Genomic DNA, 27,975 nt, shown 5'->3' with positions numbered 1-27,975 from the left:
GTGTGGTCTGTGGGATCCCAGGCCTCATGGAGACAGATGGGCAGTCAGGATGGCACAGCTCAGGGTGTCGCTGCCAAACTGGAGCAGCACAGCCACTTTGGAGAACTCCACGCTATGCCCACAGCCACCTTCACAGATGCTATCAGGCCACCTGGCCTAGTGTGGGCATATGTGGTTTATTTATGGTTTGGGTGGAAGCTCTAAAGAAAACCTAAATTCACATTAAGCTTTGCTAGATTTCTCCATGCAGGTTAGGGGCCTGAAGGCCAAGTTGCAGCACACACATGCCGAGCCTCAAAAACACGTGAGGGGCTGGGCCATGCTGTGGTCAGATGTCCTAAGGGGCAAAGTCACACAGGACAAAGACACGTCCCCACCCCCAGGTCCTGATGCACGACAACCCCAGAGACTGGGGAAAGGGAAGGGCTAGAACTTTGCAAAGTGTCTGCAGGGTGAGCTCAGAGAGGAAGATGAGCTGGCTCCAAGGGGAGAGCAGAAGGGGAAAGGCTGGCAGAGAGCTTGCGGTTGGGAGGCTTTGGCCAGTGAGGAAAGCCCACTTACACAAAGCAAGGAAGCTCTACACACACAGCAGCAAACAGATGGAAGCAAGGCTTTACCTCCAAGCAAGAGATGTCTTTGAAGTAAGACAAATGAAGTCAGCCAAGCGAAGGTCAAGGATCCCCCTTTCCAACCTGATGGACTTTTGAGCCGAATTCTAAATCAGAAATCACTTTGTTCCTGTCCTCCGCATGACTGGTGGAAACTTAAATACCAAAAAAACCGGGGTCTCTTTCTGAGAGATGTCACCTCAGTGTCGGACCTCAGTGGAGATGGAACAAAATACCGTGTGATGTGATACCATGGGCTTATGGAAATGAGGCTGCATTCCCCGGACGGCCCTCCACGGAGCAGTCTGTGCCATTCCTTACTATGGTGACAGTCAGTCTGAAAGGCCACTTCTCTGATGCACCGTAAAGAGCAAGAGCATGAGACAAGCTAGTTTAGCACCATTTATTAAGTGATCTCAGCTGTTGTTGTAGCTGCTGCGTGTCAGCCTGTTCTTAAAACAGAAAATGCTCTTCCAGTTCCTCTTGTCCGGGACGGAAGGATCTTCCAGGTAGCACACCAACAGAACAAGAGACTCCGATGACGCCGGCTTCAATGACGGTGCCATCCAGAGAGGGAGAGGGTCATGGCACATTCAACCGCGGCTTCCAGAGGTTTTGAAAAAGGAGCCTTTGGGTGCCCAGCCTGCCTGGCATTCTAGTGGAAGTGCAAAAGGTTGGCATGTTGGGAGAGAGAGGGAGCCGCGAGGGGAAAGTGGCATCTAGGTGTCAAGGAGGGGTTTCTGGCCCCTGTGGCTGCAGGGCTGGAGGACTAGGCAGACCTCTGATAAAGCAGCAAGCAGCAGACTAAGGCACCAAGCCCCAAGGCTAGCCTAGACTCTATGGACCTGTATACATGGCTACAGAAGTCAGGAAGAGCTGCTTTGGGGTATTTGAAAGGGAGAACAGTGGAGAGGTGGGAGTTGAAAAATATCTCTTTCCCTTTCCTATCCGGGTGAAAAGGTTGCTTTGGGGTGGGGTAGGGGAATGGGGGGCATTTGGGAATACTAAACACAAGAGTCCTAGGAAAAGCAGGTGTGGATCTCTCCAGCCTAGACTGAGTCTGGCTGGAGGGCAGAAACTACTTGTATTTCAGAACAAAGAATAAGAAAAATCTGCCAAGAGAAAAACAGTGCTGACCCAGGGCTGTCAAGGCAAGTCCTCAGGGTCGTAATGGCTAATAACTGCTGGTGACTGTGATGAGCCACACCCAGCCATTTCAGACAGACCACCTCCTATGGCAGCATTCCCAGTTAAAAACTGGAGCTTAGCTGGTATGAGCCAGTTCCACCCACAACATGATCTGTAAATGCATGGGAAAAGATTCCCAAACGATCTGCCTGCTGAGCGCCATCATTGGGCTCATTACTATAATGCGTTTAATAATAGCGTGATGATGTTATTACTAATGATGATGAGAGCAATAATCCTTGACCCTGTGAGAGCATTCTCCATCTGAGGACCTTTAATTACAAACACTGAATAAGCCTCACAAACAACCCTGCTCAGTAAAGCACTCTTACCCCCCACTTTTCCGATGGGATAGGTGAAGCGGAGTGGCAGGTACTTCAAAGGCACGCACTAGTATCTGAGTCAGAGGATAGAACTACACCTATAGGTCCTGACTCCTAGCTGGCTTGCTCTCCCTTCACATGTGAGAAAACTCTTAATAGCCACTCCTCACAACATGTCTATGACACCCTGCGTTTATTTATGATCTTCAGTCACTGAAGGAGCAACCCTGGCCAGTGATTCTCACTTGTGGACGTCCAGCTCCACTCCCCTGAGTCTCAGGTAGACTGCTGAGCTAACTTCCCCTCTGGCATCCTGCTCCCCTTAGAGTCTACTCTCACACACACACTGTTCTGCTTCCACTTTGACTTCAGCTCTGCACACAAGGAAATGGAGTCATCATTCCTGTAAAGAAGTCAGTTTCCCAGGACAAAGAGAGCAGACTGAAGCTAACAAGTTAAAAAGACATGCAAAAGTGGAGTGAGGGACAGACAGGGAGGAGGGCCTCACTGTTCAGTGAAATTATTTTAGAAACTGCAAGAAAAAGATTACTTTGTCTTTCATTTTAAGACAGTGGTTAGTGAACGAAAGACAAGACAGCCTGTGTGAATACAGCAAGCCCAGGTGGTTCAGCTAGGACTCTGCACAAGGGATCTCTCATCCAGAGCACCCAGCGTGCAGGCAGGCAGAGAACCGCACCAGCAAGAACTGCTATGAGTGGACAGAAGCACTGGGGGAAGACTGGTCTGTCCCTTCTCTTTAAGTCAGCCTCCTGGAAGACCGTATTCCTCTGGACCCGACTAAGGACCTACTTTTGCTGAACTCAGGGACACACCCCACACCCGCCCCTCAATCCCCCACAACACATACTTGATGCTGTCGGTGTGGGTTTTGTATTCCATAATGGTGTTGGGAGGTAGGTTAAGCACTCGCCGAAGCGTATCCCGTATGCGGGCCGTGGTGGCTTGATCGCTGGCAGTCTTATTCCATATGGAAATAATGTCCTCCTACAGGAGGGACGACAGAAGCATTCATCAAAGGAAAGTGAGGCAGTGAGAAGAGCAGAGGTAGCACGCGTGAACGCAGCCCTGCCCGCGAGGCGGCTTACCTGGAAGCGGACAGAGACCACAGCCCCGCAGATCTCCTCCCCAACCATGAACTGCTCCCCCAGCATAGCCAAGATGAGATTCTCCCAGCAGCGGGAGGCCAAGCCCTTCCGCAGTCGGATTATCCACTTTCCGCCATTTTTATTTGCATCATCCTGTAAAAAAAAACGTATTAAAAGTTAACATATGGTCTCGTAGCATTAGGGCCAAGGATCCACGATCACTGAGAAGTCTTGCTGTTTTCCAACTATTCAACTCTATAGGAAAATGTGATAGGACTACAGGCAGAAGAAACAAGAAAAAAGAAACACAAGATGGGGATCCTTGCAACCAGCCATTAAAGAAAAACAGCCAAACAGACCCTTTAAACTAATCCTCTTTTGGGAACTCCCTGGCGGTCTAGTGGTTAAGGCTCAGCACTTTCAGTGCCAGGGTCTGGGTTCAATCCCTGGTCGGGGAACGAAGATCCCGCAAGCCACACAGTGTGGCCAAAACCAACCAACCAACCAACCCTCTTTTTTGAAAACTACATTAAAACGAAATAATGTCAGATTTCAAACACAGATCATTCCTTACTTCATTTGCTAAAAGTTTATCAAGTGTCACCATGTCCCCAAATACAGACATGAAGTCACAATCTCTACTCAGATCCAGTCTAGTGAAGCAGACAGACAAGAAAACTAATTACAGTAGTATAGTCTGACAAGTACTCCTGTAACAGAGATACATACAGAAGTTTATGAAGAACAAGACAGTCAGAAACAACCAGAAAAAGGAAAACATTTCAGCTGGGTTGTAAGGGACACAGGAGCTAGCCAGGTGAAGGGCTCTGTGGGCACTGGGAAGGACACGGCTATGTGCAAACACTGACTGTGAGGCAGAGACCCAAAGAGGAAGATCTAGCTACACCGAAGGGCGGATCTGGAGAGGACAGGTGACAAGTGCTGAAAGGTCATTAGGTGTAAGATCATGTGTGCAACAGAAAACTGCATAAGATTTTTCATTAAGGTGTGTTTGTGTGTGGCAGGGGCGGGGGTTCCCTGGTGACTTAGATGGTAAAGAATCAGCCTGCAATGCAAGAGACCTGGGTTCGATCCCTGGGTCAAGAAGATCCCCTGAAGGAAGGAATGGCTACCCACTCCAGTATTCTTGCCTGGAGAATCCCTGTGGACAGAGGATCCCGGTGGGCTACAGTCCATGGGGTCGCAAAGAGTCAGACAGGATGGAGTGACTAATGACTAAGCACAGCACCGCACGTGTGTTTGTGATCATGTCTGTCTTCTGGAAGAATGCTCTGGCATCAGAATAGAGAAGACGGACTACAGCAAAGAGATCACAGAGCTCAGCTCTGGGTCTCTGGTGACTGCCCCTAAGCTTATTTTTACACACATTAACCATATGTATCCTACGGTAATATATTACACACACACAAAACCAGTCTATGGGAAGAATAATCCAAAAAAAAAAAATCCTTCAATGTTGCTATAGCACCATGTTAGTGAGAAAACAGTCTTTGAAAACCATCCACACAAACAATGTAATCGGGGCTTTTTCCTAGAGTTCCCATTTCCAAAGATATACCAAACTGCTACGCAGCTTTCAAAGAAGACTTTAGCCAACACCTGGCACTAACCCCCAAACCAAACAAAAAACCCCAAAAAACAGAAAACTTCCTCAGAAAAACAGTCTAAGGCTCTCAGTTCTCACCTCCCACATGGGTTTAATTCCTTCTTTGAAGAGATGGAAGTCGCTGTGGCCTGTCAGGTCCCCGGGACGCACCATGTGGCTGTAAAACCTCCAGAACTGCTCCACCTGCAGAGAGAGCACAGCAGAGTCAAGAGAGGCACTTTCTTTTTCTTTGAGCGAATGGGAGATTTAAGAGAAGTGCATAACCACGGAAGACACTCTGCTAGAGGCTTTACTTTTTGGAGGACAGATGTTCATTCTGGGGATTGTGGGGGAAGAACAACATGCTGAAGGGAAGAAGACTATCTATTTTGATAAAAGAATAGTGTCATACTGTCAACACAAGAATAAACTCTTTAGGTGAGAAATGCCAGCCTCAGCCAGGAGCCTTAGTTGGTAAAATGTCAATACGCATCCTCCTGTGGAAGCCGCAGGAGAATCACCACATGCTATAGGAGGACTTTGTTTTACACGATAAAAACCACTTAGGTTTGAGGTATATTCAGGGCCACACAACCTCAGCTTGAACCAAATCACTTAAAAAAAAAAACAAACCGTATTATTAACATTGTGAATTAACTAGTCATTGTGCTCTACAGTACATGCCCATGACTTATTTATAACTGCAAGTTTGGGCACTTCTTGATCAGAGGTTTACTGTCAAAATACAGCATTAGCTACACTGAAGTACATTTTATTTCTATAGAAACAGTTACTGAGCATTAAGTGACAGAATCAACCGCAGGGTTACTCCATACCATGGTGCCCTTGCTAAGGCCCAGATGGTCCAAAAACCAAGCAGGCTTCCTCACTCAGGGTTTAAGTCTCTCTTCTTAGCTATAAAATTTCTCTTTGCTCCTCCTTCACAGTCCTGTTAGAAAATCATACATATTCTCTATAAAATGTATGCTTATTTATATTTATCGCACTATTTGTTTTTCTCACTAGTGATTTGATAAGAAGAAATTACTTCCCTGTATTTTAAGCATGCATTCATGCTAACTCACTGAAGTTAATTCTCTGGTCAATTCTCTGGGATGTTATAGACTATAGCCCACCAGGTTCTTCTGTCCATGGGATTGTCCAGGACAAGAATACTAGCGTGATTGCCATGCCTTCCTCTAGGCAATCTTCCCACCCCAGGCATCAAATTCACATCTCTGACATCTCCTGCATTGGCAGGCGGGTTCTTTACCACTAGCGCCTAGTGGCGCTTCCCGATTGGGAAGCCCTTGATTACTTTCCTATTCCTCTGCAATTCACAGAGAACACCTACAAAGTACCGGAAAGTCAAGTGCACACTTTACAAGTAAAGAAAAAATGTGAAACAGTCTGAAGCAAACAGCTGGTATTTGCCAAGAAACTGCTGAAGAGGCTCTAAATAAACATGAAGCAAGATTCCATAATGTGCAGGTAAAAACAGGTACCATGCAGACAGATTCAGGTCACACCCCCAGATCTGGATAGCAACTGAGGAGAAACCCCAGACTGTGTGAAGTGGCGGTGCCTCTCAATCCTCTAGAGCACAGAAACATGGGCAACATCTCACGTTACAAGGAAATTAGGAACGAAGCCATCTGCAGGACTTCACCTCAGCATTTCACCTCAGCCAGTGCCATGCTTAATGGTACCCAGGGATCTGGGTCAGTGAATGGTACTATGCATACAACGAGCAATAATCTTTTCCCCACTCTAACACAGTGCAAAGGAGGACCTCTCTGGTGGCTCAGACGGTGAAGTGTCTGTCTACAATGCGGGGGACCCAGGTTCAATCCCTGGGTTGGGAAGATCCCCTGGAAAATCCCATGGACAGAGGAGCCTGGTAATCTACAGCTCATGGGGTTGCAAACAGTTGGACATGACTGAGCGACTTCACTTCACTTCAATTCAACACAGTGCAAAGAAATGAAGCTCACCTTCTAGAAACTGTGGCTCATTGTGAATAAGGACTTGACAGAAGTGGTGGGGACAGAGCATACCAATCACCCCCAATCCTCCAGTGGGGCACTGCTTTATTAACAGTTTGGTCTCCACCAATCTGAGAGCCATTCTCTACAATCTTATAGCCAGAATTCTAAACCCAAATCACAACAGAGATGAAATAATAGGCAGGTTGAGAAATAGTATTAAACCTTTTTTTTTCATTCTCTTAAGGCAACTTTCATTTTTAAAACTTTCAACTGGAACCAAAAAATAAATGTTTAGATTCAGAACATGGAATGCAGAAAAGACTTTAGAAATCATCTCAACTACTTTCTTTGCTTTATAATTGAGAAAACGGTTTCAGAACTTGCCCCAGCTCACAGTCAAGCAGCAGAATGTCCAACGCTTTTTTCATTTCAAGATATAGTTTTCTTAGTCACCTCAAGAACTTCTGAAGTGAAAGTGAAAGTGAAGTCGCTCAGTCATGTCCGACTCTTTGCGACCCCATGGACTAGTAGCCTACCGGCTCCTCCCTCCGTGGGCTTCTCCAGGCAAGAGTACTGGAGTGGGTTGCCATTTGCTGTCAAATACTAGGATCGAGGACTAGTGGGAAATACTACTTTGGCATCATTAGTTTCAAAATGTAATTACTTTTCTGTGAGGAATATTGTGGGACACTTCCCAATGCCTTGACTTACATGCATTGGTGAGTATAAAGCAGCATTAACCCAAGATGATGTTGATGATAAAACTGTTCAACTTAGCACATATGTCCAAAGAAAACAAAAGCTCTCCTTGTACAAGCTGGGAACATTCACACATGCTTTCTTTAAGCGGGAAAGAAAAACGCTAGAAATAGTTACAACTATGCTAAAATAACTGAACAAAATCCTGAATGAAAACTGACTCCCCAGAGTTCAGTTTCTTCTCTGATCCTAAGTGCTTAATCAGTTGTTCATAACATAATGGCTGTCATTTTACCTGAAATGTCTAGCAAGCTATCAAAATTTTAATGGATTCAGGAATGTTAGGATGACATGGATAGTTTTTTTAATTCTATTGTTCTCTCTTCCAAGAATTCCTTCATCTTATCACTTGTTCAAATTTTCTGAATTCAATCTTAAACCTATCTCCCTTCAAAAGAGGCTTCTCCAGGCTGAAATGAATCCCTTTACTCTGAACTGCAAGAGCACTCTAGCTATTTATGCACCTCCTAAACTGCCTCCCTATATTAGAAATTCCTGGGCATGTCTTATTTCCCTAAGGGCAAGGTTTTTTAGTCATTTTAGAACCCTATTATGCCCCAAATTCATTCAACAAACTTTTCTTGAACCAAATATGTACCAGTGCACAGTTACTTTTAATAATTCAAAAAAGTCTAAATTTAACAGTAATAAGAGAGCACAGGCCAACTAATACAAGATCTTTGCTTGTGGCTGAAATATCAACTCAACATAGTCAGATGATGTGATTATCATTATATATGCATATCTGATGAATAAACAGATAAATAAATACAGCCTGTCTGGTAAACAAACACTTTGAAAAACTGGAGCATCCTGGCATGCATTTTGGTATACAAAGACTGAAAGAACGTAGGCTTTGGAAGGTGGTTTTTACAGCCTACCCAACTGAGTCTCAATACTGGTTCCTCCACTTAATCAAGTTAATTATAACTGACTTGAGACTTCAGAGCAGATACTTAACCCAAGTCTCATTTTTCTCATTTGTAAAATATGGATAACATCACTGGCCTCACAGGGCTATCGTAACGATCAAAGGAAACCATACAGAGTGACTATCACTGTGTGTCCTTCCTCTTTACTAATTTAAAGTTTACTGTCTATTATAGCTTCCTTTTCCAGTGTCTGCATTTTAAACAGAACGAATACCTTAACAACTTCAAGAAAATAACGAATCCTGCATTTGACTCTGCCCACAGATCAATTGTACGAAACACATAACAATCTTCACCAAATAAGATTGGGTTTAGTCGCAGACAAGCCTCTCACGGTTTACAACTCTAGTTTTCTGTGAGGAAGATGAGACAGTGTGTGGGCTCACTGTACTGACAGTGCCCACAAAAAACAGAGACCTCCTTTCCCTTCTGAACACAGAAGAGAGACGCCAGATTATGCGTAATCATGGACATATCCAAAGCCCGATGTGAGGTTATTAAAACAAAAACTTTTAAATTTTGTTCTCAATTTTATTGACAAGTTTCATGAGGACATGACGTACTATAAAATTTTGTATCTCCCATGATATTTTGCACACAGAAAGGACTCCATAAATACCTAAACAAACCAGTGTTTCTGTATTGTCCCCATCTGATCAATTCCACAGTTTATGCACTTATTGATTCTGACATATGTTGCCTATGGATATATAATGAGAAATAGAAGAATGAGCCAATTTAGCTTTATAGATTCAGGTTAATCAACTAAGGAAACCAGAATCCTATGTAGGTTACCAGGAGGGTAGATAAACACAACAATGTAAATACAGGCAAGAATGTACTGGCAAAGCTACTACATTAAACCACCAAGTACTCACAGAGGCGAAGGTGCCAATCTGCTTGATATTCTGTTCATAGCTCTGCGAGCTGGTGGGACGGCCGGGGGTTCTCCTGGAGTACCAGAAAGTGTAGTTATACTGCAGGGGGTGCTCGGCCGGCCCAGGGACAACAGCCTGTGAATCAAAGGAGGTGTGTTAATATCTGGGCATTTTCCACATGCTCTGAGACTGAGAAAACATTTCCCAGTGTCACCCCTTACCACCTCCATTAAAAAGGATACATCCTCAATTACCTGCAATCGGCTCAAGATTCCGCTTACATGGTAAATTAGTGGTTAACTCTGAGTTCCTGTAACACTTTCTCTGTTCTTAATGCTTTCATAACTTTCTGCCTCCTACCATGAGTATTATGCTTCTACCTCATCTCAGCATATTCCCAGGCCAAACACTGCCTCCTCTATAACACCCTATCACTTACTGACTCAGGACACTGGGCAAGTTGCTTAACCAGTTTGTGCCTCAGTTCCTTATCTGTAAAATAGGGAAAACAATAATGACCACCCTCATGGGGCTGCTGAGAGGATCAAATTAACAGATGTGAAGTGCTTAGCACCATGCCTGACACATAGGAAGTACTCAAATGACAGCTCCTAGGATTACTGCTACTGTTAAATGTAAGGGTCTTGATTCACACTCACGCATCTGTGTCGTCTTAGCATGTAAAATGCCTGCATTTGGAATGTACTAACTATTGTGTGATAAATGAATTAATGATTGTTTTAATATTTCAAGAAAGAAACCGAGATCTCTTTCTCATTCTCTAAAATTCCTCTCTTCCAAGTCACTTTCAGTCTGAATTATTACCGACTAAAGAGCTGAACATTCTAAGTGATGGGCAGGATTTGAAATACCAAGCAGCAGCTTCTGAAGCAACTAACACCCTTACTAAATTCCAGGATTAATCTCCCCCACCTCAGGCTAGAAGGTTGGAAAGTGAGGCAAGAACTCAAGATCCTGTGGCAAGGGGAATCTTCAAAGTCCCAAGATGAACTCCAGTGATGCAACAATCTTTTTTGAGAAAATCAGATACTACAAAACAGGGTGTCATCAAGTTCATCCAGCATCCTTCAGATTTCACAAGATCACCAAGTCCCAAGTCCAAAGGCAACGACATCTGCACAGCACAGAACTCACCTTCCTCTTGCTGCTGCTCTGACTCTTGTCTCGTTCCGTTTTTTCCTTCTCACCATCTTTCTGTGTGCTGTTTTCTTCATTCTGATCATGGTCCCCACTGTCATCATCTTTCAATCTGAATGGGAAGGCAAAACAACAGTACCCCATGATTGAGCTGATTCTTGCTTATCTAACAAGGCCACCAGGTCAGATGAACCACCATGTAACCAACCAGAAGTCACTCAAGTCACTGGCAATGAGGTGCCCACAAAAGAGGGAAAAGGAAGCAGAAAGGCAACTGGGAGGATTAAGCAAAATGAAAATGCCCACCAGCTAATTTGTTAATTCCAGAAAGCACCATATTCTAGTTTTCTAAAAGTCTGCACAAAAAAGCAAGAGGTAAACAGTGTAAGGGGTTGTTTCCTATGCCAAAAATAGTCAATAACGAAGAGAATTTCTGGATTATATAACTGTTTTGGCATTTCAAATGAACTTGAGAAACTTCCCTTTCTATCCTGCCACTTCTAACTATCTTTCCTACTGTTCCCCACTGCTACTGCTAATCATTTAATTTCCAAGCTTGGAACTCTCCACTGTCCTGTGTCCTTCCATGCCCACCACGCAGGATATACTACAAGGAAATGTAAGATCCTCTACAACTCGACCATCAACTGGCATCCTCTTTCCCTCTCCCAGCCTCCCAAAGCAACCCAGATTCCCACATCTGTGCTATATGCAAACACCACCCCACAGCCTAAGGCACCATTCCTCCCACATCTGTTTTTCCTACCAGATAGAGGGGGCCCTAGATTGGTGTCTTATTAACCTTTGTATCTTCAGCAACAATGACAAGAAGATGCTGGATTGATGTTAAATGAAAAAGAAATGAAAGGAAAGAAGAAATGTCTTCTAGTCTTGTAAGTTCAGTCAAAAGTACATCAGGTGCCACCCTTTCAGGAGCAGTGCAACTACCCTCAGTGCTGTGTATTGGTTTGCTATGACTTCAAACTCACTTATTTATGACTTAAATGAAGATGCTGTTTTGAGATAAGAATGAAGTATCAGTTCAGCTCAGTCACTCAGTTGCGTCCGACTCTTTGCAACCCCATGGACTGCAGCATGCCAATTTCTCTGTCCGTCACCAACTCCTGGAGCTTCTCAAACTCATGCCCATCAAGTCAGTGATGCCATCTAGCCATCTCATCCTCTGCCGTCCCCTTCTCCTCCTGCCTTCAATCTTTCCCAGCATCAGGGTCTTTTCCAATGAGTCAGTTCTTCCTATCAGGTGACCAAAGTATTGGAGCTTCAGCTTCAGCATTAGTCCTTCCAATGAATATTCAGGACTGATTTCCTTTAGGAGTGACTGGTTGGATCTCTTTGCAGTCCAAGAGACTCTCAAGAGTCTTCTCCAACACCACAGTTCAAAAGCATCAATTCTTTGGTGCTCAGCGTTCCTTATGGTCGAACTCTCACGTCCATAGATGACTACTGGAAAAACCAAAGCTTTGACTAGACTGACCTTCGTCGCAAAGTAACGTCTCTGTGTTTTAACATGGTCATAGCTTTTCTTCCAAGCAGCAAGTCTTTTAATTTCATGATGGCAGTCACAATCTGCAGTGGTTTTGGAGTCCAGGAAAATAAAGTCTGTCACTGTTTCCATTGTTTCCCATCTATTTGCCATGAAGTGATGAGACCAGATGCCATGATCTTCATTTTTTGAATGATGAGCTTTAAGCCAGCTTTTTCACTCTCCTCTTTCACTTTCATCAAGAGGCTCTTTAGTTCTTCTTTGCTTTCTTCCATAAGGGTGGTGTCATCTGCATATCTGAGGCTATTGATATTTTTCTTGGCAATCTTGATTCCAGCTTGTGCTTCATCCAGCCTGGCATTTCACATGATGTACTCTGCAGACAAGTTTAATAGGCAGGATGACAATATACAGCCTTGACGCATTGCTTTCCCAATTTGGAACCAGTCTGTTGTTCCACGTCCAGCTCTAACTGTTGCTTCTTGACCTGCACACAGATTTCTCAGGAGGCAGGTAAGGTGGTCTAGTATTTCCATCTCTTGAAGAATTTTCCAGTTTGTTGTGATCTACACAATCAAAGCCTTTGGCGTAGTCAATAAAGCGGAAGTAGATGTTTTTCTGGAACTCTCTTGCTTTTTCTATGATCCAACGGATGCTGGCAATTTGATCTCTGCCTTTTTCTATACCCAGCTTGAACAAATGAAGTCTATCAGGATATTATGTGTAGTCATTCATATGCACTAGCAGGTCAGTAGGCGAGTAGCCCCTGCTGGGGGCTTATCAGCAAAAACAGATAAAGGAAGCATGGTGAGAGGACATTTAGACTATAAATACTGAGTGTTGTGTGAGGAACATCCGAGTTTCCATCTGAGCAAAGCTGTCCTTTGCTGATCTTGCCCTCTGAAAATCATGAGCCACTTGCTCCTGCAGTGACCAAGGCGACTCTTTGGTGGGCAGTGGTGTCAAACCCTGCAGCGTAGCCGTCTCTGAAGAGAAGGGACATTAGCTCTGCTGTGGTAAAGCTGACTCCTTTAGCAGTGGTGACAAAATGTTTAGCGGCCCTGCAAAGATCAGCCTGCCCATCACCACCAGTGCTGGAGTTTTCTAGCAACAACTGACTTTTATTTTTGAGCTGGTAGCTGAACTTCAGTTCCTGATTGGCAAAGCCTTCTCACCCAGTGCCAATTCATATAAAGGTACACCTGGAACGAAATTTGGACTGTATTCCTTTCATCTCCCTGTGCCTGGAACAATACTGTGAGTAATCTACCACTGGTTTGGAATATGTTATTTCTTTACTAGCATCAGCATGCTACTGCCTTATGAAATTACTGTAACTCCCACAGTGGACCTGTGTTAAATAAACTACTGGCAAAGAAAATCTACCCCTGAGCATATTCTGTCACCCTCCAAAACAAAATACTAAGGCTCTCAGTGAACCTAAAATTCACTGGATCTAGACAAAAAGATAAATGGAAGGTGAATTCACAAAGATAGTAAGAATGCTGTTTAGTCTAGTGCTGGGCCATCAACTTACGGATCTTTTCTGAAATCACTTTTCTGGCCCTACCCAGTCACACAGAATTTGGCAATTCTCAGGATAGTTACTAGAAGTGGTCAAACTGTAACTCAGACACAGGAAGACCTTGGAGCTATTGTGGGTTTGATTCCACATCACAGCAATAAAGCAAGTATCACAAGAAATGGAGTCACACAGATTGTTTGGTTTCTCAGTGCATTTAAAAGTTAGTTGACACTACACTGTAGTCTATTAAGAGGGCATTAGGAATATGTCTAAAAAAAGTATGTGTCTTAATTCAAACCTTAGAGTGGACAAACTACATATGTGCTGGAGTGCCTGCTCCGCCCATTTAGGATATACTCCCGAGGTCGTGTACTGCACCACACCCTGGTTGCCCAGCATGGCCAATAACCCATGCCTCAGTGCCTTCCTAACTCCACCCTCAGGTGTTCATCCAGGAGGTGAAAGATCTTACAGATTCAGGAGCTGGGCAGTCAGTCATATGAACTGCATGTAAGAAAAGCCATGAGGGAATAAAGATAATAAGCAAAAGCAAAGAAGGCCAGGAGGGGCAAAGGGGATGGAGCAGATGAGCAGAGAGGAGAATGGGGTTTTTCGTGACGCTGCCATCTCTTTGGCTTCCCTGGACACCTGGGAGACCTAATGGTGCTTACAAAAACTCCTTCCCCGTTATGAAATTTGAGTCCGCATGGTTTCCTTTTGAAGCGGGGCCTGTCCTAGCATCCAAGTCCCACAGCATTACCAGCACACTGTGTGTATCAGACGCTATGAATACCTGACACCGTCCTTTCCCTCCTTTCCGTCCAGTAGTACCAACCTACCTGCAGTCCCCAGCCTCATCCCTCTGTTGTGCTCATCATCTGGTCTTTCAAGGAGCTCCTCTTCCCCTACTTAACTTTTCCTTTAGGACCCAGACTAAGGGCCACTTTCTCTTGAAAATATTCCCTGATCTCTCTCTAGGCTGAGTTGGGACCCCTTCTTTTAAACATCCCATATAAATGTTTTACTTGTCCTCACTATACTGTCAGTTTTTTTGTCTCCTGATTACAAATATTTCATGAGTCTTTGTTTCTTTTTTCTTATTGCTTAGGTCCAAGATAGCTCCTAATTCTCTTCTTTAGGGCATATCCCAGGGACTCAAACCATTTCTCTCTTCTCAGCCCCCAACTTCCCACTATACCATCTGGGGTCCTTTTCCTTCAATCTTGGTTGAAAAAGGGCACAGTTGCTCTAGTACCTCACATTTTGCTAGCTCCAAGCAAAGCATGTTAAGTTCCTTTTTTTTTTTAGTGCTTTTACTGCTAACCACTACTGGGAAACAGAAAAATAATAACAAGAATAATTATGTCAGAGAAGAAACAATGCTACTGTGACCCTGGTCCTCAGCTCCCAGCTCCCTTCTAAAACAGTAACTGGAAACCCTAATGGACCTTCATCTAATGCTGTTATTTCTTGAGGGTGGAGCTCTGCTCTCTGGGACAACATTTAAGTCAAGTCATTCACATCCTATCTTCAGAGGCTACTCTTCCCAGCTGGATGCTGGATTTGAGCAAAGATACTATCCAGGTGGAAATATCAGTGCTCCTTAGACTCAGGCAGGCAATTAGCATCTGAAGCTATCCATGCTCAGTGGCACCTGATCAGCTCACCAAGCTTCTCTCCAGGTATGTCCACATACAATTCACTGCAGGTAGGAAATTGGGCTAATCCACCTTCACACGTCCAGTATCAGGAAATGCAGGCAGAAAAGAAACAAGTTTAACACACGGATTTCTAAAATCAAGGCAATACAAGGCAGAATAATAAGTGCCAAATAAGTGGTTCAGAGAGTAGCTAAGAATGGGCCAAAGCTAACAAAGAGAACAGGGACAAAATAAAATCTGGCACCTGGATTTGAAAACCAAGCTCAACCCAGTAGGGACTGCAATACTTAGAAAGCATCTTAACAGTTTTACATTTGAATAGGATCGATAGCAATGGCACCTACTGACTTGATGGGGGTGGGGGGGAAGGAGGGGGATGTGGGGGTAGATTAGGTTACATATGAAGGCCATACAGAAAAGGAGACTAGAACTCCTCTGCAATCTGAGCCCATCAGATTAGACTAGAATACTCAAGTCCAGGCACTGGACTTGTAGGACTCTGGCAAACCGAAACATGTCCACCTGTCCTTAGGAGCCAAGTGGTGAACCACATAGAGACCAAACAGGCAACCAGTGGCCTACAAACTGTACTTTTTTGCATTAAAAAAAAAAAAACCCTAAGGGTTGGAGTGCTTTCTTCAATTGCTAATTTCAAATGAAAGAGTCTTTTTTTTCTCGTGAATAGCTAGAAGACAGATGTTTAAACAAATCTGGCTCAGTATAATGAATAGTTAATAATTGGAACTAATTAAAAATGAGCCAGGTTAGGGACTTCCCAGATGGTCCAGTGGTTAAGATCTCACACTTTCAATGTAGGGGCCTCAAGTTCAAAATCTGGTCAGGGAACCAAGATCCCACGAGCCAAGGGCACAGCCAGAAAAGAAAAGAAAAGAATCCGGGTTAATTTTTGTCAAGATGTGCTTGAACCAACGTTAAAACAACCCGGATATGAATCTCACCATATGTGGCCCTCCCTGTTGTGGACAACTTATTTCATCTCAGAGAGTCTCATTTTCCCTATTTGTAAAACAAAGTAACAAGATCCCCCTTATAGGGTTGTTTGAATCAGTTAATATGTGAAAAGCAGCAAAGTGCCTATAGAAGCCATTATTGCCATTCTCAAATTAGCGTACTGCAGACCAAAAAACTGAGAAGGAAATGGTAACCCACTCCAGTGTTCTTGCCTGGAGAATCCTGTGGACGGGTGAGCCTGGTAGGCTGCTGTCCATGGGGTCGCACAGAGTCAGACATGACTGAAGTGCCTTAGCAAGCATGCATGCATTGGAGAAGGCAATGGCAATCCATTCCAGTATTCTTGCCTGGAGAATCCCAGAGAGAGAGGAGCCTGGTGGGCTGCTGTCTAAGGGGTCGCACAGAGTCGGATACAACTTAAGCGACTTAGCAGCAGCATCAGCAGATCAAGAACTGATGTGGGTAGGAATAGGCCAGATGACCCAATAACGTGTCTTAAGATGAAATTTTGATTTCTTCAGTTTGGTGAAGAAAGGAGTATAGGGTTGGCAGAAAGCTCCACTGAGACAGGACTCCAATCTAGAGCTAAGGCTTGCAGGGCTTAGGATGGGATTTTTGTTGTTCAGTTGCTAAGTTGGGTTGGACTCTTTTGCAACCCCATGGACTATAGCCTGCCGGGCTCCTCTGCCCATGGGGTTTCCCAGGCAAGAATACTGGAGTGGGTTTTCATTTCCTTCTCCAGCGGATCTTCCTGACCTAGGGATCAAACCTGCATCTCCTGCATTGGCAGGTAGATTCTTCACCAGTGAGCCACCAGGGAAGTCCCTGAAGATGGGGGGTGGGGCAGTGGTAATCAGTATGGGGATGAGCTCAGCTACACAGTGGGCTACAGAAGCAAACTCCCAAAGACTTTTTTCAAGTAGTAGAGCCCTCTCAGCAACCAGGAAACATTCCTGAGGAGCTGCCAAGAGTGCTGGAATCCAGGACCTATGAATTTGCACACCAGCACTCACTGTCCTGGAAAAACTCCAGTTTCCCCTCAGCAACAGTGGGGCACAAACTAAACTAACTGTAATTCCACTTTACACATATCTCTCTCTATTTAACACTTTACAAAGTACCTTTAAGCATTGCTGAATGTGATTTGATCCTTATCACACCCAGTGCAGCAAGACACTAATCACTAATGCAGTTTGGATTAACAGAGGCTCAGAGACTGGGTAACTTTCCTGCTGTCAAATAGCTGGTAACTGGTGGGTCTGAGGCTGGAAATCTAGGCCTTCAGAAAAGACAGATTTACTGCTAGACTATTAGAAGAAAGCCAAGAACAAAAATCTACCTCCAGATACAATCGCTGGAGGGAAATGTGCAAAAATATTACCCATTTCCTTTCTGCACCTCCAAACTGTTTGATGCTGGAACTAGGACTCAAACAATAGATAAGGTTCACCCGTTGGGCAAGAAACTGAGTTCTGGGAGAGTGTGTTGGAAGAGGGCGAAAAGAGGAGGAAGAAGAAAGGAAGTAGGAAGGAGTCTCAGGAAGATGATGAAAATTCCGTAACAGAGCAGCCGCTGCGCTAAACGCGGCAGCCACATTACCTCACTGCATCCTCGCAACTTTATAACATGGGCTCTGTTACGGTCCCTACTTTGCAAATGAGAAAAGTGAGACTCAGAGGAGAGGTGACCTGCTTAGGCCAGAGAGGTGTGTGAGAAAAGCTGAATTCAGTGGCAGGGCGGCTAGTCTGCGGAAACACCCAAACGGCCGAGGTCTCCGCCCCTCCACGCCGCGGGTAACCCGCACTCGGGCGGGGCGTCCCAAAATCTCCTTCCGGGCCACACGGCCACCTCCTGCCCCCAGGACACCGCACTTTGCCCTGGGTCCGTACGACCCTGGGGTCCCCGAGACCCCTGCATCCCTCGTCCCTAACCCCCTCATCCCCGCTGGCCGCCCAGGACCGGCCAGACCGCAGCCCGAGTCAGAGATTGTGGCCTGTGCCGCAGTCTGCGCCGCCTGCAGTGCGGGCGGGGGTGGGCGCAGGGAACAGTTGGGGGGAAGGGGCCCCGGGGGGCGGCCACGCGCCACTCACGCGTCGAACTTGTTGTTCATCCTCTCGCCGCCACCGTCGCCACTGCCTCACGAAGTGACTTCCGCTCCCCCAGGTCCCTCCGCCTAGGGTCCGGCCACTTCCGGTTGCTCAGGGCACAGCGGAACGTTGGCGCTTTGGCCGGGTAGGGGGCGGATATCCCGGGACGCCTTCCTCCTGAGCTGAGGAGCTCAGATTTGGCGGCTGTGTGGCGTGAAGTCGGGCCTCGGTTCCTGTCCCGGTCCTTGTTCCTGCCTGCCTCCCGCTCGCCCGCCCTGCTTAGCCGAGGGGGGCTCCGAGAAGGGCAGCTCCGAGTCGCTGAGGGAGCTGGCTCTTGCTAAAAATCCCGACTCCACCTGCAGTGGAGCTGCGCGATCCTGGACTCTCTCCTAACCTCCCTGACGCTGTTTCTTTGGTAATGACAGTCCTTTGATATACCACCCGTATCTTCACGTTGCCTTGTGGATTGATGGAGATAATCAGTGTCAGGCTCTACACAAAGTAGCCCTCAATAAACGGTAGCGATTGTTCATCTTTGCTTACTTGTGCCAGGAGCTACAGAGCTCCTCTCCACCTTCTGAGGCAATCAGAGAGGGTGAGAGACTCACCCCAGATAGCTGAGCTTGTAAGAGGCTTACAGGAACCAGCAGTGGTCCCTTCATCGAATTACCCGCTGCTCCAAATACACAGCAGTGCATGCAGCGCACGCACACGCTCTGGAGTAAATGCAGTGAACCTGCTGATGACTGATTCCGAAAGCCAGCAACCCTGGCTATTTCCGGGGTCTTGCTCCCCGTCCCCCAACAATGTCCCGTTGTCAGGATACTGTAACATTTTTTTAATCTTCACCGGCACCTTTGATCCTGTGATGAAGGTAGATAGGAACTGATATCTGTGCCCATATTTACAGATGAAGACACAATTTCAGGAAGCACAAATGTGCTTGTGTCTTGTCACCAGTAGAACTCAGGGCTCAGGCTCCAGCCATATTCTAAAAGCATGGCCTTCCCCAAAGACCAGCTAGCCTCCTTGTTTCCTGACTAGGGCCAAGAGAGGCTGGTCAGGGTCTCCTCTCAGGCTCCCTACTTCCCTCCCTAGCTCTTTCTTGTCTTAACCATCCCTTCAGACCAGTGCAAATTCCCTGGCCTTTGAGAAGAGAAAGAGGGGTCCATTTTCCAAGCCATAGAACTTTCTTAGAATGTCTAAGATTGGGTCAGAGTTGGGAATTCAGAACTCCAAACCTTATTTATCCACCATTGTTCTGGCAAGCCCCTCTTACTCTAGGCCCCAATTTGCCCAACCTAAACACAGCGGAATAGTGACTCTTACTTATCTGTAATGCTATGAGGAGCTTTTGAGAATGAAAAAAGAGAATAAAACTCATAAAATGTTTGGTGCCTACAGCCCCCATAAAGCAGGCAGATGCCACCTGGAGTGGGCTGCCTCCCTTTCAAGAGAGCATTGGCCGCCACTCTTCACTTCTCTCTTGACTCCCCTCCTTCAAGAGGCTGCAGGGAATTTGCAGAAGGGAAGAGAGGCCCAGGCCTGAAGGGTTAGAAACTTGTCTAGCTGGGGATAGGATAAACAGAGTCCTTAGGGCTTCAGAAGTGATGGGAGTTGACAACACTTTGCTGAAATGAGGGGAGTGCCAGGACAAGCAAGCCGGTGCCACGTGCATGCTGATTCCACTATCGCACTCTGTCCACATCCCAGCCCCAACCACTCTGGGCTTCCAGCTCTGTCTCTTTATTTCCCCAGCTTTTCTCACATATTCCCCAAGAGTGTTTCCCAAAGAGTATACTCATGACCCCAGGAGCAGAACGCAGCTGATAAGACTCCACGTGGCTAGCAGTGATCAGTCAGCTCAGTCAGAGGAAGGCAGATAGGAGCGGGGGTCCCCGGGAAAAGGTAAGGAGGGCACTCGGTTGTAGTGGGCCATGAGGAAGATGCCAGCAGTGCCACAGACAAACAGCGAGAGCATGGCCAGGAAGCAGACTCGATCCAGCACTCGGCCCACCAGGAACCACTCCTTGTTCCCCTGAGGGTGGAAGACAGGGTAAGAGGTGACCACAGGTGACACCAAGGTTGGATCTCTGAAGCATCCTTAGCCATCCAGCAGGCTTCTGCTCTTCATTTTCTTGAGCCCTGCTCACCTACTTCAGGTCTGACCCTGGCTTTCTCCATGGCCCCACAGCGCCACTCCCAATTCCACATTTTCCATGCCATACCATGGCCACCCCACTCATCCTGCCCCCATCTCCTCAGGTTCAAGTTTGCACATCAGGTGTGCAAGCCCCACCCCACTCCCTGCTGACTTACACTGTCAAAGTGAGTCTGCTGGTGTCGGGCACGGGCAATGAGGTTGCAGGCCTCCACGCAGGCCTGGATGGCCGGGGCGGCCTGCTTCAGGCTGCCACACCACTCTGGGCTCTGCCCTGACTCCGGGCCTTTCTCTGTTGATGAGAAAGGGTAAGGTTTAGGAGTAGAATGGGGGAGGAACAGTCTGAAAAAGTGGCCCCCACTGTCTTAGGGACCCCAGCCCCTCTCTCCCCAACCTGGATGTTTGCCGACCCCTCATCCACTGTGCCTGGCACCTTGGTTAACAGATGACCCTTCCTGTCCATCACTCCCCCTGCCTTACCGAGCTTCTCCAGCGCTGCCCTCACCAGCCCATTGTGCTGGTGCTGCCGGAAGAGGAGTTCACTGCGGGGCAGGCAGAGGGCCACTTCCTCCCCAGCTGTGATTGGGCACCCTGAAGAGGATCCATTCTGTAGCCAGGGGCGGGCATCCTGCACGGCCACTGGGGCCAGTGGGCGAACATGCATCCGCAACAGCTGGGGCAAGAGCCGTAGGAACACCTGGAGAGATGTGCATGGCTTAGCCTGGTGGCTAGCAGACCTTCCTGTGTGACCAGGCTTGGGAGCAGAAGGTAACAATTGGCACAAAGAGTTCATGTGATGGGGGCCCCGAGGCAGCCTGCTGGCAGGGGCAGTGGTTTGGCCCTGCTACGGCTTACCTGTTTTGAGCCAGACACTGACCCAGAGCTCCCAAACTTCTGTGCATGTCAGAATCACCAGGACTCTTGTCAAAAACACACATTCCTGGGCCCCAGCTCTGACCCAGGATATCTGGGGCAGGCCTGGGAATCTGCCTTTGTAACACGGGTCCCAGCTGACTGCTGCAGGTGGGCCACAGCTCACACAGGCACTGGTGCCACTCGGCCGGAGCAGAATCCTGCCTCATCCGCTTTCTTGCTGTGTGACCTCGGCTGGGCTACTTAACATCTCTGTGCCTCAGTTTCCTCATGTATAAACCGGAGATGAGACCAATACCCATTTCACAGAAGTCTTAGGAAAGTTAAATAAGTTAGTATACGTAATATGCCTACCACAGAGTAAGCACTGTATATTATTCTTGATCCATCTGGGCATGTGCTTCAAGATACACATGGGGCCAGTTTGTTGCTGAACTTGGTGGGTGAGGAATGTGCCCAGGGCCAGTAGGGCATGTGAACAGACAGGGCAGGAAGAGGCTGAAGTAGGCAAGGGTAGGGAGCTTGCCTTGCGGACCCCTCGGGTCATGGAGTGTGTGTGGGGGGACCGCAAAGACACGTTGAGTACGACTACAGCGTTCACAACAATGAGGATGGTCACCACCAGGAGGAAGGTCAGGTACCTGCAGGGCGGGATAGGCAGGTGGTGGGGCTAGTCGCTTCATCACCAGATACCAGTCCCACCCCTATTGGCTAATTCCCCCAGATCCCTGGGATTGAGGATGGTAGGGAGTGGCAAGAGGGCAGTACCCTGTGTTCCTGAGAAGGGAGGAAAGGAGGTGGGCTCAAGCATGAGAGCCAGCCTTACTTGCTGATGAGTGGCACCGCCTGGGAGGTCTCAGGCACCTTCTTAGCCACGAGGAAGAGGAAGACGGTCTGGGCCAGGAGCACGTTGATGGCGACGGTACACTTCTGGCCCCCCGCTGCCCATGACCAAGAGGTCCTCAGAGGGGATCTCAACCTCCTCACCATGGGGCAGTCCCCTCCCCACAAGGAGTCCATGCCCCTGGTGCCAGGTCACGGTGCCATTCTGCCCTCTCTGCTCCCTGTGCCGCTGGCCGGGCCATAGCCCCCCTCCCACCAGCACTAGGTACCCTTGGCAGGAAGGAAGTAGATGAGGATGGCCACGGAGGAGATGAGGACACAGGGCGCGATGATGTTGATGACATAGAAGAGGGGCTTGCGCTGGATTAGCAGGTAGAAGACGACCTTCTGGTGGCCTGCCTCCTCGGCTGGGGCCGTCTCGTCCAGCAGCATCTTGGCTGGCCGGTGCCGGATGGCCCACTCCCCATTTTCTGCGGGCAGCAGGCGGGGGTGGGCACAGGGACAGGGGCCGGGCCGATCCTGGCAGCCCACGGAACCCAGTGCCCACAGGAGCAGCACTGTGCGGGGAAGGATGCTTGACGCCCCTCCCGCCAAAACCAGAGTCACTATCAATGAGGAAGATCAGCTTTGCTGGGCCTTTAAATGATATGCATTTTATGGTTTACGGGAGCTTTCACCTTGCGAGAGACGGGAGGGGGCGTGGTCTCGGTCTGGCCCCGCCCCCACAGCCAGGTCCTGCACGGACCTTGGATGGCGATTACCTGTGAAGGCCTCGGGGTCGATGAAAATCCATTCGATGGTCTGACCGTCTTCCTGGCTCAGCTGCAAATTGATCTCATTGGTGCTGTAGGTCTGGGACCTGGGAGATGGTGGTGGGAAAGAGGATAAACTGGAGTGTGTGTAGATTCACCCAGGAAGTCACACAGACTATCTCCTGAGGGCAACTGTGGGCAGTTTTGCCTCAAAAAGCGCAGTCAAGAATTTCTGAGTTCTCCGCAAAACCTTGGCATGAGATGGGGCGGGGCAGGGCATAGCAGGGCAGGGAGTCCGGCTCTCGAGGTCTGGGAAAATTATAGATTTTAAGGACCAGGAGGTTGCTGACAGAGCCGAGGGCCACCTCGGGTCCCTTCCTTCCATTGCCTCCAGGGCAGAAGGGGCAGATGGTGAGAACAGGAAATACAGCCTGTACCTCTCTGATCTGTTTTTACTGAAGAGGGTCTCCCAACAAGTTCCCTTATTAAACAAAAAGAAAAGACTGCTTCTCTAAAATATGGGGAACCCCTCTCACAGACCACCGTCCCCCCACTGATGGAGGAGGACACTGAGAGAGCCCTGGCCTCTCCGTGGGTCTGAGGGTACAGTGGTCTAACGCGTGTGTGCCTGCGTGTATGCACGCAGGTCATGGGCATGTGTGTGCCTTCTCGCCCACCCACCGCAGTCCCTGATGGCTGTCTTTGGTGGGGAAACTGAGGCAGTGAAGGAGGATGAGTGAGGGGTCTGGGGCTTAGCAGGGAGGGTCGTGGGCATCTCCAGATGTCTGGGCCCCACAGAGGTGGAGCCCATCTCCCCACTCCCGGCCGGAAGCCTCAGGTCCCCACCCGGCCAGGACCCCTCTTTGATCCGCTTGGAGAACCCCCCCCACCCCCATGCGCGGGTCTCCTCACTGGAAGATGAGGGAGCAGTTCTGCCAGTCGAAGGGGAAGTAGGTGACAGAGACAGGGCAGGAGGAGCGGAAGATGGCCGGTGGCAGCCAGTACACACAGCCGTCGGGAGACACAAGCACGTTGCAGTAGAGGGCCACCTCGAACACGCCATCCACACTGAGGACAGGCCAGGTTGTGGGGCTGGGCGCCCGTGCCCCAGCAGTCCCTGCTAGACTGAGACACCCCCCCCCCACACACACACACAAAACCCTGACCAGTCCTCTGCCCCGAGTGGATGGGGCCCGGGGACACCAACCCTTCCCAGCCACCATGCCCCTGCCTGGTCCCGCCCTACCCCAGCCTCAGGGACCACTGCCTGCCCCAACAACATCCCGCAACATCCACACTGCAAGGCTCCCTAGCCCCAGCTCTCCTCCATACGGGTCATGACAACGACCGACCGATAGTGGTTAAGCTCCCTGCTTGTCCTGTGCCTCCCGAGGGAGCTGTCCTTGTACCCACGGTAGCGGGGAGAGCAGCCACCCAGGCGGCCCAGCCCTGAGGCGGTGGAGTCGGGGCTGGATCAGTGCTGCTGGTTCCCGAGCCCCACCCTTAGTCCCCATGCCCTGGCGTCCTCAGGGGCCCCAGCTGCACCCTCTGTTCACCTGTCTCTTTCCCAGAGGCCCCCTTGTCCTGCGAGCCCTGCCCTGCCTGGGCCCCCCTCCTCACTTGTTCTCCAGCACGATGTCTGGCTGCCACACCATGGTGGATGGCACCCGCAGCACCCACAGGCCACCGTAGTCTCGAGGGTCCCAGCGAAGCCGGTAGTCACACCACTGCTGCAGGGGGAGGGGCTGCCAGACCCCATCCTGCCCCCAGGAACTGGGCCCCCTCCCAGAGCAAGGAGCGCAGAAGAGGCAGGATGGGGTGAGAGGGAAACTGGCAGCTCTAAGGAGCCTCGGGGGCCCAGAGTGGGGCTGATGGAAGGAGAAGGGCAGTCTGGCAGCTTCTTACCATTTCTATCCAGACGTTGGTGGTGAGGGCCTCCTCTCGCTCATTCTGGGGGTGCAGAACAGAGGGCAAAGCCCCCATCATGGACTGACTCCCCAGACATCCCTACAAGACCCCAGCCTCTTGGGCAGCCCCCACGGGAGTTGGCCACCTCCCTGGCGGGCTGCCCAAGCCCTCTCTCTCTCCCCTGTGGGCCCCGCCTGTTCCTGCCTGCTGGAGCCACCCCTTCACTCCCCAGCAGGGTCCCAGGGGAGCAGTGGGCTGTCATCCCTGCCTCCGCCCCCGACACACACACAGGCCTGTGCTCACCAGGGAGATGAGGTTGGTGAGGGTGAGCTTCAGGCTGACGTTGACCACGTCCGAATCGTGCTCAGCGGGCCTCAGGTGGGGGTTGTAGCCTTGCATCAGGTCCCCGAGCAGACGCTCCTCCTGGTTCCGGCCCTTGGCCCCTGGAGCGGACAGCGGTGAGAGCCTGGGACACGGCCTCCGGGGCAGATTGGGGCAGGGGGCAGGCCACGGGCAGGGGTGACATGGAGAAGCGGAGAGCTGGGGGGTGGGGGAAAGGCCTCGGTAGCACCTCTCCCCAGACCCTCCATTCCCTGAGGCCTTGGGCTCCTGCTCCCGGCCTCCCCAGGCCCCAGACCCCCTGTGTCCACACCCAGGCAGACAGCCAGCAGCGGCAGAAGGAACAGTGGCCTCTGGCCCCTGCACATGGTGCCACAGTTCTCCGTAGGGATGGGGTGGGACTGCAGTTCCCCCTGGGGCTGGGGGTGCAGCCTCCAGGGCTCATGTAACAGCCCACATTCTCCCACCCCAAGCCACCCCAGCCAGCCCAGCCCAACCCCGCCAGCTGTCTGACCACAGCGCTGTCAGCTGTCCCCGCGCGGACACAATGCCAGGCTCAGATTACCCAGGCTGGGGAGGACAGAGGGGTTCCATCTGCCCAGACCATCCGGCCTCCGTCCCCACTCTCAGGCTCAGTTGACCCAGTCCTCTGTCCTTGTTCCAGCCGGGGGCTGAGGACAGAGCTGGGGATAGATGAGCATGGGACAGAAAGGCGGAGCGCTGAGGAAGGGTCCCGATCGGGGCTCCCTCCTTCTGCTCCCTCCAGCCTGGTTAGGATTTGGGGAGGTAGGAAGGCCGATGGGTAAACACGTTTGGTGCTTGAGTTTCTGTGTCACATGGTTGAGGTCCCCAAACTTGAACGTAAATGAGAGCACCAGGTGTCAGGGTCCCCTGGTCTCTGAGGCAGGGAACTTGGGTCTGGTGAGCTTTAAAGGAAGGGGGACCAAGGAAGATTTGGGACACAGGCCCTAGGAAACAGGACAGTCCCTGAGTAGGGGCTCCTTAGTGGGCTCTCAGCATCTGTGAAATCATCCATTCATGGAGTCCCCAGCTTGTGGGGGGACATAGCGAGGCCAGCGGGACCCAGGGAAAAGCCTGAACTGCTCATGGGAACTCATGGCCCAAGGTGGGGGCAGGCAGGCAAGATGAAGGCGGTGGCCCCTGTAGAGTCTGATGAGGGGACCCAGAGGGCCCAGAAGGGCTTCCCTTATAGCTCAGTTGGTAAAGAATCTGCCTGCAATGCAGGAGACCCGGGTTCGATCCCTGAGTGGGGAATATCCCCTGGAGGAGGAAATGGCAACCCACCCCAGTATTCTTGCCTGGAGAATCCCCATTGACAGAGGAGCCTGGTGGGCTACAATCCATGGGCTCTGCAAGAGTCAGACATGACTTAGCAACTTAACCAACCAACCAAGAGGGGCCAGAAAACCAGCCCCATCCACACAGTGGATTGTGGTCAGTGGGAGGCTGGGCTGAGGCTGATCTAGGCACCGAGGGCCCTGCTGCCAGTGAGCCACCTGTCTTCTGACTGGCTATTCCCAGCAGACAGCTCAGCGTGACCCAGTAGGTGGGCAGGTTCCCAGATGTGCCGCCCACCCTTCGGCACGCTGGGGGAAGGGTGGGGGAGGTCTCTGAGGGCTGGAGAGAAGGCACCATCAGAGGATGTGTCCCCCTCCCTGAGCGAATGGTGTCTTTGGCCATTTCAGTGTGTGACAGTGAAGCAGAAGTCAGCCCACGTGCCACGTCCTTGGAGATCCAGGTGAGGCTGGCTCAGACCCCAGCCCCCCACATCAGGCCACAAGGCCCTCCTGTCCTTGCCAGGACTTTGGGGTCGCGGGGTAACAGTAGTTGCCCCTGCCTTCCCTGAACTACCTCGATCTCTCATTTGGTGCTGCTCTGGACCCTGCGCTTGGTTTTCCTGGACGACCCTGTCCCCAGCCGGAAAAGCTTCCCTCTCACCACGCATCTAGGTGTGTGGCCCATTTTCCCTGGAGTTTACCAAGCCAATGGCTCCTGTTCCCCACGTTGCCCCCGGTCCCCCCAGACTCAATTCCGTTACCTGTTTTGCAAAGCAGTACCTCTCCTCTTCTCTGTGCTGGGCTAAGTTGCTACAGTCGTGTCTGACTCTGCGATCCTATGGACTGCAGCCCCCCAAGTTCCTCTGTCCATGGGATTCTCCAGGTAAGAATACTGGAGTGGGCTGTCGCGCCTTTTCTCCAGGGGATCTTCCCCACCTGGGGATCGAACCCATGTCTCTTAGGTCTCCTGCATTGGCAGGCGGGTTCTTTACCACTAGTGCCACCTGGGAAGCCCACCTTCTCCTCTCTGCTCACCTCCAAGTTGATGCTTTGCCAAAAATCATTAATGGCTTCTTCCCCATAATCATGGACCACCTACTGCCCGCCCTCCTCCACCACCCCCAGGGATAGATGGTCAGCTGATTCTCGACATTCCTGACTTTCTTCCCTACAAGTGTCTGGGAAGGAAAAGGAACACTCTGGAAAGTGACTTCCTTCTGGTAGGACCTGCATCTCCTTCTTCTGGATGTAGATTTTAACTCCTGGTTTCTCCCCTTCTCTCTGCTCTGGGAGGTCTCCTTGGTGATCTTGGGGCATCTCTGAGGAGTGGCAGTTTCTACCCTGGAGGTGTTAAGGTCGGGGTATGGGAACCATTGGACTTCCTGGCAGCTCAGTGGTAAAGAATTCACCTGCCAATGCAGGAGACTTGGGTTCGATCCCTGGGTCAGGAAGATCCCTTGAAGAAGGAAATGGCAACCCACTCCAGTATTCTTGCCTTGGAAACCT

The 27,975-nt window shown here is 49.6% G+C and overlaps 2 protein-coding genes across 8 annotated transcripts in view; both read right to left on the bottom strand.

Annotated features, from left to right (window-relative positions):
- EIF4E2 (eukaryotic translation initiation factor 4E family member 2) overlaps window positions 1-19,947 on the bottom strand; it is a 31,808-nt gene extending 11,861 nt beyond the window's left edge. For 2 of the 3 annotated variants that reach the window (XM_069574716.1, XM_069574718.1), the window contains exons 1-6: window positions 18,299-18,405; window positions 10,544-10,658; window positions 9,389-9,523; window positions 4,931-5,035; window positions 3,226-3,378; window positions 2,988-3,124 (exon numbers count right to left, since the gene is read on the bottom strand). In XM_069574716.1, coding sequence (XP_069430817.1) covers window positions 2,988-3,124; window positions 3,226-3,378; window positions 4,931-5,035; window positions 9,389-9,523; window positions 10,544-10,658; window positions 18,299-18,318 — 665 coding nt within the window. In that variant the 5' untranslated portion in view covers window positions 18,319-18,405. Of the gene's footprint in view, window positions 1-997; window positions 1,264-2,987; window positions 3,125-3,225; window positions 3,379-4,930; window positions 5,036-9,388; window positions 9,524-10,543; window positions 10,659-18,298 lie in introns of those variants that run through there. The other variant, XM_069574715.1, reaches the window with a different exon arrangement.
- A 78-nt stretch (window positions 19,948-20,025) lies between these two features.
- On the bottom strand, window positions 20,026-27,549 carry CHRNG (cholinergic receptor nicotinic gamma subunit). Of its 5 annotated transcripts, none has more exons than XM_069574711.1 (12): window positions 27,231-27,549; window positions 25,136-25,275; window positions 24,830-24,874; window positions 24,545-24,654; window positions 23,837-23,992; window positions 22,934-23,031; window positions 22,442-22,642; window positions 22,156-22,270; window positions 21,856-21,970; window positions 20,937-21,153; window positions 20,615-20,748; window positions 20,026-20,333 (listed from the first exon to the last, which is right to left on the bottom strand). In XM_069574711.1, exons 2-12 carry the CDS (start codon window positions 25,229-25,231, stop codon window positions 20,160-20,162), a joined length of 1,461 nt encoding a protein of 486 aa, XP_069430812.1. In that variant the 5' UTR covers window positions 25,232-25,275; window positions 27,231-27,549; the 3' UTR covers window positions 20,026-20,159. The 5 variants fall into 5 exon arrangements, with proteins under 5 accessions (XP_069430812.1, XP_069430811.1, XP_069430815.1 ...); XM_069574710.1 differs by lacking the exon at window positions 27,231-27,549 and adding an exon at window positions 25,485-25,669 and having other exon boundaries at window positions 24,545-24,651; XM_069574714.1 differs by lacking the exon at window positions 27,231-27,549 and adding an exon at window positions 25,485-25,654.
- Window positions 27,550-27,975: the final 426 nt, after the last annotated feature.

The sequence above is a fragment of the Ovis canadensis genome, chromosome 2 (genome assembly GCF_042477335.2).
Source record: "Ovis canadensis isolate MfBH-ARS-UI-01 breed Bighorn chromosome 2, ARS-UI_OviCan_v2, whole genome shotgun sequence".
NCBI classification, from domain to species: domain Eukaryota; kingdom Metazoa; phylum Chordata; class Mammalia; order Artiodactyla; family Bovidae; genus Ovis; species Ovis canadensis.
The sequence above is the reverse complement of the archived record's forward strand: the minus strand, read 5'-3'. Positions and strand labels throughout refer to the sequence as shown.

What these genes read in the sequence shown, in the direction of transcription:
- CHRNG (XM_069574714.1), bottom strand. Translation starts at nt 25,539, where the DNA reads ATGTGCAGGGGCCAGAGGCCACTGTTCCTTCTGCCGCTGCTGGCTGTC. An exon ending in CTACTTCCTTCCTGCCAAGG is followed by an intron (nt 22,271 to 22,441) that starts GTACCTAGTGCT and finishes GGTCATGGGCAG; the next exon opens with CGGGGGGCCAGAAGTGTACC. An exon ending in TGACCCGAGGGGTCCGCAAG is followed by an intron (nt 21,154 to 21,855) that starts GCAAGCTCCCTA and finishes ACATCTCTCCAG; the next exon opens with GTGTTCCTACGGCTCTTGCC.